At 33.2% G+C, this 19,297-nt stretch overlaps 1 protein-coding gene across 1 annotated transcript in view; it reads right to left on the reverse strand.

Moving 5' to 3' along the window:
* LOC126892422 (heterogeneous nuclear ribonucleoprotein C) overlaps positions 1–19,297 on the reverse strand; it is a 2,215,671-nt gene that overhangs the window by 547,968 nt on the left and 1,648,406 nt on the right. The window contains exon 6 of the mRNA XM_050661951.1: positions 10,066–10,083. Coding sequence (XP_050517908.1) covers positions 10,066–10,083 — 18 coding nt within the window. The remainder of the gene's footprint in view (positions 1–10,065; positions 10,084–19,297) is intronic.

The following is a 19,297-nucleotide window of genomic DNA, read 5'->3' on the forward strand; positions in this document are numbered from 1 at the left end:
CAATAATTATTATCTTCGACAAATTTTTAAAGGAATTTTAACTGTAACAATGTCAGTATATTTTTAACGTTTATATCTTGTTTACTAGAAATTTTGACGTTTATCATTAATTTATTTTAGTGACAGTGACATTAGCGCATTTTGTTCGTGTTAATTGGAATTACAGTCGGAAAAATGAAAGAATACCCATGAACGAACATATAAAACATGCTGTATTTTCCTGTCACCGTGTCACAAAGAAAATTGCCGAGCGCAAGTACATGTAATAATAATTATTACATGTACTTGCGTTGGCCAATTTTTTGTATGACACGGTGACAGGAAAATACAGCGTGTTTTATATGTTCGTTCATGGGTATTCTTTCATTTTTCCTACTGTAACTAATATTGTGTTTATTTTTTAAATCATATTGTGTTAACATATTGTAATATATAGTTCTATTACTATATTGTAATTAGGTAAATGTAAATATACATTATAACTTTAATGAAATACGTTCACCGATAATAGCCATTTGCTATTTATTAGATTCATTGACGGTAGGTACAAATTTATGCTTATAATTTTTCTGAAACGACTAAAACTTGGATTGACTATTTCTTGTTGTATTTTTACAATACATAAGAATTTGTTAATAGTAGGCAACCAATTATTCAGCCACGTATTAGGGGTAAACAGCATTTAGGAATTTTTGTAAATTATTATAATTTAAATATCGAGTAGTTTATTCGAGTATATTTTTTACTAATTAAAATAAAAAAAATCGTAGAAAAAGTATAGTATTCTATTCGCATGTAATTCTACGACACTCGCCTACGGCTCGTGTCGCAAACTTCATCATCGTGAGTAATAGCCGTCATTACATGCTCGTTGAATAATATACTATTATTTTACCTGGCGATAGATAATAAAGGCCAAATGGTACGAGCAATACTAGGGAGCGAGGGTCGGCGCCTCGTTGTGAGCGCTCACAATGCTCCTTCAGAGTACACTGTCAAATTTTAGTTCCGTGAAGTTTGTAGTGGAAGCATATATCTACACTGGATAAACTACGTACTGGACAGACACAAAGTCCCCAAGAAATATTTGCTGCCGAATAGTTTTATGTATCAAAACAATTGAAATTTTTTCCGAAATTTCATTACACTAATCAGATTCAATTTATTCAATTCCAATGCCAGAGCCACGCATTGCGAGGAAAGTTATTCAGAGTTTTTCCATTATTTTTTCTTTTTTGGCGCTTTTGGGAACAAATTTGTAGGTATTACTATTCGATATCCGGTTTTTAGAAAACTTAAGTGAGGATCTGTGTGCATCCATGAAAATTTTTTGTGCTATTAAGATAATATTATATTAGGTAGATTAATTAGATATAAGATTACTACCAATCATACGCCGAAGAAATAGTTGGTGACTACCAGTGTGATTTCAGGTCTGGAAGATCGACTGTTGTTCAAATATTTACTATTAGACAAATGCTTGAAAAGTATTAGGAGTATAATCAAGGCGTGCATCAGATGTTTATATATTTCAAACAGGCTTATGATTCAATTAATCGTCCAACACTATGGAATGCAATGGTTGAGCTAAGCGTACCCTAGAAACAATACGCCAGTCAATGAGAGCAAGAACAGGATATTACCTCCGAATTCTATCCTAATGCATGGATTTTAATGAAATTTTGGGAATAGCCTCTACTTATCTCCTAATTCAAAGTCTGCCCTAAATACTATGGGGCTTTTATCTTGGTGGCGATTCCCACCCCTTCAAGGGGGTGGAAAATTTTTTGGTCAAAATAACCACGGTGGTCGCTAGAGAACCTAATTCTAAGCAAACACTGTTCTACAACTTTTTTTGAAAACTCAATACTTTTTGAGTTATTCGTGGTTGGAAATTGGCCATTTTCATTTAAAAATAACACCTTTTCGGACGGTTTTTTGTGAATACCTTAAAAACTATGCATCTAACTAAAAAAAACTATATAAAACATTGTTGTGGCTTATAAAAAACAAAGAGATTCGTTCGTTCATAAATTTTCTACTTATAATACAAAAAGACATATGGCAGGTGAAAAGAGTTTGTCTTTGTGGTACATGCTCAAATCGTTGTATTCAAATTAAAATAACAGATAAACGGTCGATTTTAGGTGTATAATGTTACCAATACTTTTTATAGTGCTTGAAAAAAACCTTTAAGATGAGCAATATTAAATGTCGATTACATTCAAACTAAGCGAGAAGTATTTTAAGAAAATATGAGAAGTATATTTTTTAACCCCCATCCACCATAATATAAATGCATTTTTCCTTCTACATTACCTTTTATTATAATGTTATTTCATTTCTTTTAAAGTTGGACGGGTTTAAAATGAATGGTTTTTGTTAAAAATAAGATCAAATTATAGAGGGCATTTTTAAGGGATAAACATATTCCCCTTGAAAACAAATTTGTACTGTCTTTTTGATTTTTTATATTATTTACAGAAATGAAAATATTAAAGGATCTTTTCAAATTGTCCCCGTACACAATGGTGTCTTTTTATATATTTTTAGATAAACTCAGTCTCTTAATTATTATTTCGTTGGGTTTGAATACTATTTTGACTAAACAAAAGTTGCCATGAAGCAACAAACGCCGGTGATTATTCCAAACAAATTCACTTTTCACGCATCTCTCCCTTGTCTATAGAAACTACTGTTTAAGAAAGCTCAAATAGCTCATTAATATGCAAAGATGTTCCACGAATCTTGCTAATAACCCAAACGAAAGCACACCTTTGTCTCACCCTGTGTGCTTTATACGGAAAATAATAAGCTTAGGGTCGTTAATTAATGCCGACAAATTCTGACAAGATTAAACGGTGTTCCATGGCGGCAAAGTGGTGCAGTGTGCAGCGTAACTTTGCAGGTTCAACACTCCACACGCCCAACGGACCTAAATTATAGCACTTCTCGATTTGTACTGCTATGGCTTTTCCACGGCGATTTTATTTCGGCAATTAATTCTTTTGTTTTTTCTGCTGGAGGTAGTAGAATTTTTCTGCTCATTATTATAAATAAAAACGAAGAGAATAAAATAAAGGAAAGCATGCCGTTTATCCGTGACGTTTATGGTAAGTACAGTCGAGCTGAAATCAGGCGGTAATTCTAAATGTTGGTTGTATAAAAAAATAATATAATACAGGGTGTCCCGAAAAATAGTGCGTTCCTTCAAGGTACGGGCTAAGTGCACCATTTAAAGCAAAAAATTTGATACAATTTTTTTTGTAAAGTCAACCGTTTTCAAAAAAATAATTTATTAATTTTAATGCACTTGATTAATTTCCACAAAAATGCAAATACAGCCGGCAACGCTGCGTTCCATCTGTGTAAAAATAATTTTACTGAAACTCAACTATCATGAATCATCAACCATTAGGCATAATAATTATATATTGATAAAATACTGATAACAGTGATAGAAAAACAGCATAATATTTTTGTTTTTATTAAATATCTACTAAATAAGGTTTGTATAGTGTTTTAACTTACATGAAAAGTTTTTAATACAATCAACAAACAAGCTACGTCTTCAAGAAATATCTATCGGTAGAACATTTACAAAAAATTTGAGTATTACATTTCTCCATTCAATCTTCTGGGAAGTTCGAATGGTTCAATCAGATGATTACTAATACTCCCAACCCATACATACTTTTGGCATTATAAAAATAAAACACACAAGCACCATTTCTCGTAAAACAAGCTTTATCTGCACACAACACTTCACACATTTTGTTTTGAAACTATCTACAAATCCTTAAACTTCGAGGTAAATCGCCTTGGTGTACTTAAATCTTGCACTGATTATACATTATAGGTACGTAATTAACATAATACTTGCGATCGAAATCATAACATACCACAACAATACGATGTATTCTCGGGTTACAGGTAATTATGATATGACTGTTTACAATTTTAAAATCTTCGCTATGTCAAAATAAATAAAACTGCCGGGTTGCCAGATGTAAATTTTAGCAAAAGACATTATTTAATTTTTTTGAGGCAACATATCGCACACCTAGTTCAATTGTGCCACCACTGCAAAAAATTCGAATTTTGGGTTAAGGCTGTAAAATATTGCCTATATAATGGCCCATCTAATGCAATGCAGCCTGAACTAAAATATTGTTTTGGATAAGTATAAAGTAAGTTACTTCGGTATTTCACTGTAGGGTTTTTGGAGGTTTTGAAAATGCAATACGGCCATAACTGGGAGATGTGGCGATAATATACACTGCCACAATACAACCGATGTAATTCAATACGTTCAATACGGCCACAACTGCAAAAATCTAGAGAGATATGGCGATAATATACACTGCCACAATACAACCGGTATAATTCAATACGGCCACAACTGCAAAAATCAATTGATTTTTTCATTATATTGCCGCCGTATCTCCTAAGTATTGTTTTATAAATGACTTTCTTCACAATGCAATATCGCCATAACTATCAAAACAATAATAACGTTTTATTTTTAATAAATTATAATAAGATCCAGCCAGTAAGTGTATAATTTACTACCTAAATTGTAATTTTGAAGCCAGTCACTCTCAAAATAAATTATTTACAGGGCATAACGCATTTACTACAGAACGTTTTGCGCATTTCTCGAGAATATTGTGTTTTGCACTTGTGGCACTATTGAACTAGGTGTGCGATATGAGTTTAGAAAAAAAATTTATAAAAAAGTTTTCTTTTAAATTGTGCATTCTACCCACACCTTTAAGGAACGCACTATTTTCCAGGACACCCTGTATATTGATTAAAAAATAATTTTATGGAAATATGAAAATAAAAGGCAGATGTTGAGCACTGAATTTATTAAATCTTGACCAAGCATTTTTTCGCTCCTAGAGCATCTTCAGGGATATCTGAAATAAGCCAAAAAACGCTATGTAAAAAGAGAAACTTCTTCTTCTTGTAGTGCCTATCCGTTTCGGATGTTGGCGACCATCATGACAATCTGCACTTTGCACACTGCTGCTCTGAAAAGATTTGTAGTGGTTGTGTTGAGCCACGTTCGTAGATTTCTCAGCCAGGAAATCCTTCGCCTTCCTGGTCCTCGCTTTCCCTCTACTTTTCCCTGCAGGACCAGTTGCAACAGTCCATATCTCTCACTGTTCCTCATGATGTGACCGAGGTATTCGATTTTGGCTGTTTTTATTTTGATTAACAGCTCTTTTTCTTTTTTCATTCTCAGCAAAACACCCTCATTAGTAATGTGGTCGGTATAAGATATCTTCAGGATTCGACGATAAAGCCACATCTCAAAAGCCTCAATTTTCTTGCAGGTGGCGTCTGTGAGAGTCCACGACTCAACTCCGTACAACAGTATAGGAAATAAAAACAGGTTGGATAAACTTTGAAGGAAAACAGGAAAAAGAGACAGGAAAAAGAGAAACAGGTTGGATAAACTTTGAAAATCTCGAAGATGATGTTTAATAAAAAATACAATAACACATCTTGATATAAAGAGGAGTGATCTGCGTAGTATCGTACTGTATGTCTGTAAAAGGCGATATCAAACACCCTAGTCGGTAAAACATAAACTTTATGATTATTATTTATTTTGACTTTGAAGGGGTAAAATATGCAATTTTAAATTCGATTGTTGCGAGGCCCAAGATACGTGTGTTGGTAAAAGATACTCAAAATCCTAAACATACTTTACGTAAGCTTTAATTGAGGCTTTCATAAGTTTATTTTCGATCAATTATTATTGTACAAATAGCGCTCAAAATTAGAAAACGCTGCTTTATGAAAACCTTCATATATTTTTTATAAATTACGAGTCACTTTAGCTAAAAACAAGAAAAAATGTCTACTCAAGACAAGAATTGTAGAAAGAACGTGTTGGAACATGAAAGGAAGCCTTAATAAAATTTGGAAGAAGATGGTCAGCATTATTAAATATACTGATATTCAAATACCTGGGCAAACGTCAGGAAATAAGTTTAAGGATAAAGGAACTTGGTGGGAGTCAAAAGAAGTACAAAATAAATAAAAGAGAAGAGAAAATTATATAAAAAGTGGCGAGAAAATAGGTCGGCCACTGACCTTCGAAACTATACGGTCGCCAAAAAGGAAGCGGAATTAGCTTAAGCGTATACAATCTATACGATGAACATGATAGTAAGGAAGGCGAAAGATATACAGGGTCTTTCATTAATAATTGTCCAAATAGTAACTGAAGAAACCTTAGCACAAAATACGAAGATTTAACATAAAACACTTAAATATAATGTGGTTCCTTAATGAGTTACAGGGTGTTTTATCTAAAAATTTAAAAAATATTTTTGCTCAGCATTTTAAAACTATTCGGCCTATCCTTTTCCTACTTGGCAGAAAGTGCGACTACTGTACACCCTACTAAACTATGATACAAAAACGTTTCTAGCTACTACTAGAGGCGTACGACAGGGGATAGTGAACGGTTGAACCTTCTCAAATTCTACGCTACTGGAGAAATTACTATTTTAGTACCAGTTTTAGATTCTCCAATACTTTCTACGTAAATAATATACTCTTCATTGGTAACGATAAACTCATTGGTTTTCGAGATATTTGAAGTTAAATATGAAACGGCACAGTTATTTTGATTAATTTATGAAATAATTCATAATATGATTAAAATTTAATAATTATTTGTACTTTAAAAGCAGTACTTTAAAACTATTTGGCGTATCCTTATCATACTTAGCAGAAAGTGTAGGTTCTGTACACCCTACTAAATTACGATAAATACACGTTTCTAGCTACTACCAGAGGCGTACGATAGGGGATAGTGGCTGGTTGACCCTTCCCAAATTCTACGCCCATGACGAAATTACTATTTTAGTGTAATTTTTTGATTTTCCAATACTTTTTAAGTAAATAATATACTGTTCATTCGTAACGATAAAATGATTAGTTTTCGAGATATTTAAAATTAAAAATGAAGCGACACAATACATTAATGAAAATATCCATGTCGTTTAATTTTTAACATCAAAGATCTCGAAAACTAATGACTTTATCGTTACGAACGAAGAGTATATTATTTTTATAAAAAGTGTCGGAGAATCCAAAAATTGAACTAAAATAGTAATTCCGCCAGTGGCGTAGAATTTGGAAAGGGTCAACCATTCACTTTCCCCAGTTGTACGCCTCTGGTAATATCCAGAAACGTTTGTTTATCATAATTTAGTAGGGTGTATAGTAGTCGCACTTTCTGTCAAGTATGAAAAGGATACGTCAAATAGTTTCAAAATGCTTAGCAAAAATAATTTTTAAATTTTTAGATAAAACACCCTGTAACTCAGTAAGGAACCACATTTTATTTAGTGTTTTAGGTTAAATCTTCGTATTTTGTGCTAAGGTTTCTTCGGTTACTATATGGACAATTATTAATGAAACACCCTGTATAAAATAGCCAAACAGAAAGCAAAGAAAGCAAAAGATTTTGAATAAATTAGATGTATCCGAGATAAAAATATTACAATACTAATTCAAGAAAAGGATATCAAAAAGAGATGGAAAAGTACTTTGACAGTCTATTAAATGAAGAATTTGATACAAATCCAGTTGAGTTAACGAAGACAGTAAGAGCAATGGTCAACAAAATAACAAATAGGGAAGTGGTTCAAGCAGTTCAAAAATAAAGAAAGGACAAGCAGTTGGACCAGACGATATTCCTGGTGAAGTGCAGAGAGCATTAGTAGAGACAGGAGCAAGTTGGCTAACAGGTTTATTCAATAGAATTGTGGAAGTTGGAAAAATGCCAGACGAATGAAGAAGCAATATTTAGTACCTGTTTACAAACACAAGGGAGATGTAGAACAATGCACAAACGACAGGGCCATAAAACTACTCAGCCACACCATGAAAATATGGGAAAGAGTAATTGATAGGCGGATATATGAACAAATTGATAATCAATTCAACTTTAAGCAGGGCTGATCAACCATATTTGCAATTTTCATTATGTCAGTTGATGTAAAAATACACTTATAAAGAAACAAACGCTCATATGGTATTCACTGATCTTGAGAAAGCGTATAATAGAATTTCTAGAGAGATTCTGTGGTGGGAACTAAATAAGAAAGGAGTCCCCGTTGAATATGTAAAGATTGTGAAAGATATGTACGAGGGAATAACAACTAGTGTTAGGATAGGTGTGGAAGGAACTGATTTTCATGTGAAAGTAGAATTGCACCAGGATTTGGTCTTTATTTATTCTCATTAGTTTTAAAACAGATAGCAGCGAAAATAAAGGGTAACATTCCCTGGTGCCTAATGTATGCTGATGATATGGTGTCCGTGGAAATAGTAAATATGATTTAGAAATAAAACTGGAACAGTGGAGACAAGCTCTCGAAAACGGTTTAAAACTTAGTGGGAAAAAGACAGACTATAGTACAATCTGCCAAATCCGGACCTGTCATATCCGGACTTCCCCGTATCCGGACCTGTCATATCTGGACCTCCCCGTATCCGGACGGTTCTGCCGTCCGGATCTACCGAAATCTACCGAGAAAGGCAGTCCTGCTGTTAGACAACGTATCCTCTCATCCCGACCCAAAAGAACTAAAAGATGGCGAAATAATGTATTATAGAATCTTTAAAACGTGTCTATCGACGCAAGTTATTGACAGCGTTGATTACTGGAATGTATGAAGGAGAAACAGTTTCAGAGACTATAAAAAAAGTGGTCTTGATATCTGGATTTTTTCATATCCAGATCGGTCTGTCGCCACATTGATCCGGATATGGCAGGTTTTACTGTATTTTGAATGTTTAAAGATAAAGTTACTGGAAATAAAATAATATCTTTGGATGGTGAAATGATTGTGAAATGTTGGAGTCTTAAATACCTAGGATCGGTATTACAGAGTAATGGGAAAAGAGATGGAGATGCATGCAATCGAATTAGGATTGTATGGATGAACTGGAACTGGAAGGAAGCGAATGGTGTGTTGTGTGACAGAAAAATTCCAATGGAGGTAAAGGGAAAATCCTATAAAACAGCCATAAGATCATCTGTGATGTAAGGAACTGAATTCTGTGCTGTTTTAAAAAAAGTGGAACAGCGAATGCATGTTGCGGAAATGATAGTGCTTAGATGAATGAGTGGAGTAACAAAAAAGAATAAAATTAGGAATGAGTATATCAGGGGAAGTCTAGGGGCGGCACCAATCGGTGCCAAAATAGAGGAGCATAGGTTAAGATGGTTTTGTTACCCAGTCAACCAATACAAAGGATTGCTGAACTGCGAGTTCCTTAAAGAAGCAGGAGAGGAAGACCAAAGAAGACCTGGGGTAGACGCTTAGGCAGGACATGTCGGAGATGATTGCCGTTGATATGGCACAAGATAGAGACTTATGGAGAAATGCAATTAAGGAAGCTAACCCCGCATAGAGATAATGGCAAAGAGAATGATGATGATGTTCATATATTTTTTTAAATAATCATAGGGGGTTGTTCCCGACGTAGTTATTTATATCACAGAGTAAGTTTAAAAAAATCAAATAGTGCATGTAATCGACTTTTTTTATCCACAGCCTGGACTACAAGAATATTTTTATATATTTTTAGTCAAATGTATATTAGCGGTTTTCAGTCACGCGACAAAATTGTAACTGGTATACCAATCCCTATCACCTATATGTGTTTGCACAGCGTAGAATTCTCTACATGACAAAACTAAAATCAAATTTATAGGATTATGCTTCGGTGTGGATCCCGTTATTTGAAAATTTCAGCGTAGCAGATGAATTGAATGCGGTTTGGGGAAAAGACATTTTTGTTTAGTCGGACTTAATTAAAATTATCGCATTCACCATATTCACGAAACATTTGTAATTTTATTTGTGAATATGGCGCCAGAATTGAGCCGGGAATTAATTAAAAGAGCTAGAATAGCTGAGGAGATAGCAAATAAAATACGAGCTTTTAATATTAAACAGACTAAATCTATTATGTTTTTAGTAGAAGAAATCAGGTATATTTTTATTATGAGAAATAAATTAACCTTACCTGTCATAGTAGTAGTCCCTGGAACAAAAAAAAAACAATTAATTAAATATATTAGATTGTGTTTATTCTGGTTTTAAATGAATATTGAAACCCTTACTCAATAAGGCAAATATTTTGTAAATTATAATATTATTATACTTATAGCTCAGATAAACAGAATCGTCAACCAAAATCAGTGTCAAACGAAAGCCCTCAATAAACAGACTATTTAAATTAGTATCATTTAATGTTGTTATTGAGTGATTACCAAGAAAATAAACACAATACGTAGATCATTAACCAAAAATTAGTATAATATATATTTGAACAGAGATATACTGGGTATCCCGAAAAAATTGGTCATAAATTATACCACACATTCTCGGGTCAAAAATAGATCGATTGGTTCTAACTTTCCTAGTAAAAATGTGCTCGAAAAAAAGTTACAGCCCTTTGAAATTAGAAAACCAAAATCGATTTTTTTGAATATATCAAAAACAATTAAAGATTTTTTATTGAAAATGAACATGTACCATTCATATGGCAGGAGTATCCTAAAACAAAATTATAGTGAAGTTTGTCCACCCAATAAAAAATTTATGGGGTTTTTGTTCCCTAAAACCACCCAAACTTTTGTGTACGTTCCAATTAATTCATTATTGTGGTACCATTAGTTAAACACAACGTTTTTAAAACTTTTTTGCCTCTTTGTATTTTTTCGATAAGCCACTTCTTATCGAGATGTTGCTTCGTTTTCAAAATATACCTAAAAAAGTAAATTATAAATAAATTTTCAGATTATTAACAGGTCTCTATAATAATTATAATCGTACTTAACCATATACAAATATCTGGTGGATTCGACAAATATTCAAAATATATCGATAAACACTGGCCTATAAGTACTGAGAGGCAAAAAAGATTTTTTCTACGAGCGTGCAAAAATGTCTACTTTCGCGCACGCATTTTAGTTTAGAAAGTTTCACTTTTCCGCACGCGTGTTACTTTTCCGCACACGGTTTTTACTTTTCCGCACGCGTGTTAATTTAGATATGTTAATATGGCCTTAAAGTAATTATAATACATGCAATAAACTAATATTTAGATGTTATTTACTAATTTATTTCAAATATATCTTATTGTGTTCCTGTTTTAATGAAATTAACGCGACAATTCGATGAAATAAAATTATTTTGACATCATATTCGAAAGTCAAATCGGTAGACAATAACAGTCGTTTTGAATCATCGTCATGGAAACCAAGATCGTCCTCATGCTAACTAATTATATTGAAAGTTTGGTTTTGACAACCTTGTCAAAGAATTAATTTGTGAATGTATTTTCATATTAATTAAATTAATTTTGGTAATTTTTTAAAGACTCTTAGAAAAAATATTGTTCCTAACTCTTGCAGAAAGTCTCTTTTCCGCACTCGACTGCTTGCCGAACTCCCGCTTCGCGTCGTTCGGCAAACTGCAGTCGCGTGCGGAAAAGAATGACTTTCTGCACTTGTTAGGAAAATAACTATAAAAACATTGTGTTTAATAAATGGTGCTGCAATAATAATTTAATTGGAACGTACACAAAAGTTTGGGGGGTGGGGGTTTAAAGGAACAAAACCCCCATAAAATTTTTATGGGGTGCACAAATTTCACTTTAATTATTTTTTGATGTTGCTGCCATAAGAATGCCCCATGTTCATTTTCAATAAAAAATCTCTAAGAGTTTTCGATATATGAAAAAAAATCGATTTTCATTTTGTAACTTCAAAGGGATCTAACTTTTTTTGTGTGCAATATTGTATATAGGTAAGTAGGATTCAATCAACCTATTTTTGATCCCATAATCTGTGGTAAAATTTATGACCAATTTTTTCGCGACACCCTGTATAATACGTAGACTGTGCGTTGCAATCAAAAAATGTCCTTCAATGCGACAGAGAAAAATGTTGTAGAGTAGACATATCTTTATAATCGGTGGGGTTTATTCACCACGTGATTTTTCCACTGCCATCAATTGGATAAACCACGTCGACTAGAAAGATATGCTATAGAACTGGGTAGGTACAGCAGAACATATTTTTTGGGTGAATATATCACAGGTTCAAGGAGAGACAGGAAAACCGCAAATATAACAAGTAAATAGCGCTTTAATTCAGCTTTTAAATAGTGCCCAAGTGGTCCGGATCGGACATAAACACAGTTCAGTATAGCCGAAAAACTGAAAAATTGAACTTGGAAAGTTATGGTATTTTAACAATTACTCAAAATTTCCAATTACGCATTGCGCCATTAACTTAGAGTTTGTAGAAGGATTTCAGACGCGTCTAACGGTGTATACCTCATATCTAGGAAAATTCAAATTTTTAAGTTACAAAATCTATTTCCTTTGGGAAAAGTTTTTCAAGCTCACTACATCCTGTAATACCTTTAGATATCATATTTGACCTTAGACAAGAGATACGGTTAAACCGTTTAGAGGTTATCGAGCTCCAAAGGAATAATCCATTTAACAATGGTCTAATTATATTGAAATAAAAATATATTGAATAGCTGGGATATGAACTCGGATTGCACTATCACAAGTTTAGTAAGTGTCGTAACCACTAGACAATTTGGGCGATAATGCGACAAAGGCATTTATAACGTTTAACGTATTACATTTATAACGTCGAGAAATATTACATTCAATTCATACATTTAATTTATTAAAAACTTTAAAAAATTCCTGATACAAGAATAAAAAACCGCTAAACGCCTTAAAAATGAGTGGCGCACACAATATGCCAGCCAAAAAAGAGCCCATATGAATATTACGTGTCACAAAAATGTATTTTCATTTTGATGGAAAATAATATTGTTTTATTTTGAAAGATTTTTCCATAGTATTAAGTACATTTGAAGTAAAACGCGCCACAAAAAAGTACCTTTGTGAAAGTTTGTAGTTTGAAGCCCTTTAGTGGCGCGTTTTACTTCAAATACAGCAAATACTATGGAAAAATCTTTTAAAATAAAACTGTAATTTTATTTTTCTACGAGCGTGCAAAAATGTCTACTTTCGCGCACGCATTTTAGTTTAGAAAGTTTCACTTTTCCGCACGCGTGTTACTTTTCCGCACACGTGTTACTTTTCCGCACGCGGTTTTTACTTTTCCGCACGCGTGTTAATGTAGATATGTTAATATGGCCTTAAAGTAATTATAATACATGCAATAAACTAATATTTAGATATTATTTACTAATTTATTTCAAATATATCTTATTGTGTTCCTCTTTTAATGAAATTAACGCGACAATTCGATGAAATAAAATTATTTTGACATAATATTCGAAAGTCAAATCGGTAGACAATAACAGTCGGTTTGAATCATCGTCATGGAAACCAAGATCGTCGTCATGCTAACTAATTATATTGAAAGTTTGGTTTTGACAAGCTTGTCAAAGAATTAATTTGTGTATGTATTTTCATATTAATTAAATTAATTGATTAAGATTTGGTAATTTTTTAAAGACTCTTAAAAAATATTGTTCCTAACTCTTGCAGAAAGTCTCTTTTCCGCACTCGACTGCTTGCCGAACTCCCGCTTCGCGTCGTTCGGCAAACTGCAGTCGCGTGCAGAAAAGAATGACTTTCTGCACTTGTTAGGAAAATAACTATTTTCTTCAAACGTCAAATAATGTTGACATTACTTATCTAACTTGATCCTGTCAAAGTTTGATGTCTCCGCCGGCAGCAGTTTTTTTCCCATTTCTTTACGGCGGAGGGAAAAATGTTGTCATGGCAACAATATGAAACATGTCACAAAGCAACAATACAAATGTCATTAACAACAATTAAACATCATTTTTATTTATAGTAATATTAAAAGTACAATTAGTTAATGAGGCATTTTCAAAATTGAAACCGTGCAAAAATGTTCCCGACTCTTGATACGCATTGGTAATTATTGATGATACTGATGGTCGAGCACAACTTTCAGCAAGCATTCCCGATGTTGGCGAATCAGGAGGGTTTAAAATTTTTTGAGCATTATCGTTCTTATTTCTTATTGAATCCTCTATATATCCTTCGGCAACCGTGCTTGATTTCCAGCCCCCATGTCGTTTGAGGCATTCTATATTTTGCTACGTTTGAAGAAAAAATAGTATACTTTATTCGGCAAAGAAGCGACTTTTCTTGACGCGCCCGATATTACGCGCCGAACGAAGTGAGGCGCGTAATATCGGGCGAGTCAAGAAAAGTCATGCTTCTCCGCCTCATAAAGTAATATACTATTTCCATTAAAATGAAAATACAGTTTTGCGCCACGTAATATTCATAATATCAGCTCTTTTGTAGCTGGAATATTGTGTCCGCCAATCATTTTTTACGGCGTTTCGCGGTTTTTTATTCTTTTGTTTTTGACCTCACTTTAGTTACTATACCGTGTCATCAAATTTTGAAGAGGTTTTCAAACAATAGAATATTACTAAAATATACACAATATTAATTAAAATACTCTCCTGCAAATACAAATACAAATTATAAAAAATTTTCCTTCCGCTGAAGGCAGCTGCTTGTTTAAATAAATATTAAATTAGGACTTGTGCACAAAACAAAAATCTGTTACATCAACCAGAAACTTCTTCTGTTCTGTCTGAGTTAAATCTCAGAAAACAAACAATTAGGAAATATTTAGCTGACTGCCCTAATCTCTCTTATCCCGGAGCGGAAATGGTAAAGAATGTCAAGGAAAACCTCAAACAGTGAAACATTTGCCAAAGTACTTAAATGGTTGGAGAGTATAATCAAGGATTTTACACTCTAACACTCTTTCGAAGTCGACATCTCACGTTCTGCGGTCAGCACACGCTGGGGAGATTCTGTCCCTGCTTTTGCTATTTATCTATCCAAGTATTTCTTACACAGTAATCGAACTAAAATACTCTTTGTGTTTCTTAGAGTTTAAAATATCTTTTGTAGCGTTTAATTAAAATCCAGAGATCATTTTTTTCTCTTACTATACGATATTTATTTTTTCTACGAGCGTGTAAAAATGTCTACTTTCGCGCACGCATTTTAGTTTAGAAAGTTTCACTTTTCCGCACGCGTCTTACTTTTCTGCACGCGTGTTACTTTTCCGCACGCGGTTTTTACTTTTCCGCACGCGGTTTTTACTTTTCCGCACGCGTGTTAATTTAGATATGTTAATATGGCTTTAAAGTAATTATAATACATGCAATAAACTAATATTTAGATATTATTTACTAATTTATTTCGAATATATCTTATTGTGTTCCTGTTTTAATGAAATTAACGCGACAATTCGATGAAATAAAATTATTTTGACATAATATTCGAAAGTCAAATCGGTAGACAATAATAGTCGTTTTGAATCATCGTCATGGAAACCAAGATCGTCGTCATTCTAACTAATTATATTGAAAGTTTGGTTTTGATAACCTTGTCAAGGAATTAATTTGTGTATGTATTTTCATATAATTAAATTAATTGATTAAGATTTGGTAATTTTTTAAAGACTCTTAGAAAAAATATTGTTCCTAACTCTTGCAGAAAGTCTCTTTTCCGCACTCGACTGCTTGCCGAACTCCCGCTTCGCGTCGTTTGGCAGACTGCATTCGCGTGCGGAAAAGAATGATTTTCTGCACTTGTTAGGAAAATAACTATTATTTTTATTTGGCGTATTAGCCCAGTAAATGAACAGGAAATTCGGCGATACCGTGTAATTTTCAGGGGCAACTCCGAATTGCATGAAAATTTGGATTAAGGTTCTACTTACCCTCCACTTCAAAGTTGAAATTGTGCCGTTGGTTGTTTTTACTTGGGGGGTGACAGTCACCCTTTCTCGGGGGTGAAAAAACATACGTTCAAGATAAGACCGTAAATGGATAAATTGACTGATCTTAAGCCACTTTTGTCCTATAGAGTTTTTTACATAAGTCAATACTTTTCGAGTTATTTGCCATTGAAAATGTTGATTTTTCGACAAAAAAACTATGTTTTCAGACGGTTTTTCGCGAATAACTCAAAAAGTAAATATTTTATCGAAAAAAATATCCTCAGCAAAATTGTAGCTCATAAAAAACACAAAAAAAATGGTGTATCAGTAAAGTCTATCAATCAAATAAAAACCAAGTTGTAGCTCATGAAAAATACGTTCTTATTCGTCTAATCCCAAATCGAATATTTCAAGGTGAAATCACCGAAAAATTAACCACTTTTCGGGAAAAACCCATTTAAACTTTTTTAAAGTGTTTATAAAAAGCTTTGTTTTAATTCTTAACAAAAGTTTTAGCATTAAAAATAAGCGAGTTACGCTCAAAATAAAGTTGGCCCTCTTTTTTTTGTAAAAAATCATGAAAATCTTGCCGTGTTTAGCTCCTCAAATGAAATTAATCGCTACCGCTTTACAAACAATTAACTTACCTATCTATTTTTTATATGATCTGTCAGTCTCACCGGTTTAAAGTGTTTATTTTTGAAAGGGTTATAATTGAGAAAGCTTGAATGGGTCATTAATCACGAGTGTATGCAAATTTTGAACAGCCATATCTTAACCAATTTTTGTCTTACAGAGAAACAAAATAAAACTAGCATATTTATAAGAGCAAAACCTACATTTTTTACTGTTTAAGATTTTTCTTATCACTAATACTTTTTAAGTTATTTTGAAAAAATGAAATTTTTCAAAAATTTTTAGAAATTTTTTTTTACTGTAAAACCAAATGTTTTCAAAAATAAACACTTCAAACCAATTAAACTTACAGATCATATAAACAATACACATACAGTTAAAATAGATGGTAAAGCCAAACGATTAATTTAATTTAGGGTGCTAAATAGAGGGAGGTTTTCACGATTTTTTTTTTTACCAAAAAAAAGGGGCCAACTTTTTTTCAGTGTAACTCGCTTATTTTTGATGCTGTAAACTTTTGTAAAAAAACAAATAATAAGTTTTTTTTCGATACTTTAAAAATATTAATAAGGTTTTCCCGAAAAACGCTTCTTTCTTCGGTGATTTCGCGTTGAATTATTCGATTTGGAATTAGATGAATAAGAACGTATTTTTCATGAGCTACAACTTTGCTTCTGCTCAATTTGTAGACTTTACTGGTACACCTTTTTTTTCGTTTTTTTATAGGCTACACTTTTTCTAAAAACATTTATTTCGATAAAATATCTACCTTTTGAGTTATTTGGGAAAAACCGTCTGAAAACCTAGTTTTTTTGTCGAAAAATCAACATTTTAAATCGCGAATAACTCAAAAAGTATTGACTTACGTAAAAAAATTTTAAAGAACAAAAGGTGCTTAAAATAAGTCAATTTATCCATTTCCGGCCTTATTTTAAACACGCGTTTTTCACCCCCCGAGAAGGGGTAAATGTCACCCCCTAAGTAAAAGCAACCAACGGCACAAATTCAACTTTGAAGTGTAGGGTAAGTAGAACCTAAATCCAAATTTCCATGCAATTCGGAGTTGCCCCTAGAAATTACACTCCAAAAAGGTCATTTATTGGGCTATATGGCTTACATTACAGAATAGGTAATTATTTTGATGTATGTCTTCTACAATACATCATCAACAGATAGGTGTCCAGTTTTTTCTATATATGTCATTCACCCTTCCGTTACCATTAACCTTTAACTACACGCGCTGGCGTACTTTGTACGCCAGATATAAGAATTCTTCTGCAAAGATATTTAAAAATTTAATTTTTGACCTTTTTTATCTACCTAACCTATCACTGGAATGTGCTTTACAAGTGGTTTTAGTTTCGTTATAATCGGCGTTCCGAGAAGATCGTAATTTACATTGTAGTATTTGTTGTTTCCGGTGGTGGACAATATACGCCACAATTATAGTAATATAAGTAGTAATATAAGTACATCTTTCAATATTATCTTTAAGTCATTATGGCACAAAATATATTTTTCTTTATAAACAATACTTTTTCTCATGTAAAAAATCACATTTAAAAAAATTATATTAATAATTTTATTTATCATGGAATCAAATTCCAATTATAAATCCCAATTGGCTTACTGAGAAGGAACCCAAGTGTTCGCTGATGCCGAATAAGGTTTATAACGAACAACTAAGTGTATTTAAAAAAAAACTAAACAAATCCGCTGTTTTTAAGTATATTTTCTTGTGGCGTACAAAGTACGCCACGCGTGTAGTTATGTTATAACTTGATGCGCGGGTAGTTAAAGGTTAAAGAGCCTATAGGGTCGCCTGTGTATGCTCTCCGTGGGCAGTCCTGAACTGTGTGTGCGAGATGTTTCCACAGTTTGTTCTTATTTCTTATTCGATTAAGGGCTTCCCAAATCTTACGGGGACGTTCAAATTCGCCAGACGTGTCTATGATGCCCGATAGCTTATGGTAATAAGCATCTGTCTCACTTTCCCAATCTTCTCTCTATCGGATATTTAAGTCAAGATACTGGATTGCTGCAGCGCTTGGGCAGATTTCATAGGAGGTAACCTGGATCGTAGACGGTTTCCAAGAATATCGGGGACGTAGTTGTGGAGGAGAAATTGACGACTGTCCATTATTTTGTTACATAATTTAACCAATTTATGTTCGCGGCGCAGGTTGGGTGATGCTATATTACTAAGTGTGGATAGCCACATTGTAGGGGTAAGCATAAATAATTTTGCCTGTTATCATATGCATAAGTCATAAGCTTCAGTATAAATATACGTTTGAAAACTCCAGGGGGCACAAATCTATGATTGACTTTATAGTCACTAATAGAAAAATCCACCCAGAGCAGATTCTAGATATTCGAACTTTAAACTCGGCAGACGCAGGGAGTGAACACAAATTAGTCCTAGCAAAAATAAGAATGAAACTAACACCAAAACATTTTCCACAAGAAATCACCGAGGAAAAATTCAATGTAGAATCACTGTGGAACGATTCTACCAAAGAAATGTACCAGAGGAGGGTAGCACAGAAGATACAGCTGAAGCAGATAGACGACATCGAAGATATAAACGCGAGCTGGGAGAAAATTAAAAACAATATTGAAGAGGCAGCAACAGAAGCTCTAGGAAAACGCAAAGTCATACTGAACAAAAGAAACAACAACAATACACCATGGTTCAGAAAAGAAATAAAAGAGAAATGTAAAGAGAAGAGAGACGCCTACATGAAGTATAAAACATCAACCACTCCAGAATCCAGAGACACCTATAGAAGAATACGAAATGAAACAAAGCAATTGGTAAGAAGAACAAAAAATGAA

The sequence above is a fragment of the Diabrotica virgifera genome, chromosome 9 (genome assembly GCF_917563875.1).
Source record: "Diabrotica virgifera virgifera chromosome 9, PGI_DIABVI_V3a".
Taxonomy (NCBI): Eukaryota; Metazoa; Arthropoda; class Insecta; order Coleoptera; family Chrysomelidae; genus Diabrotica; species Diabrotica virgifera.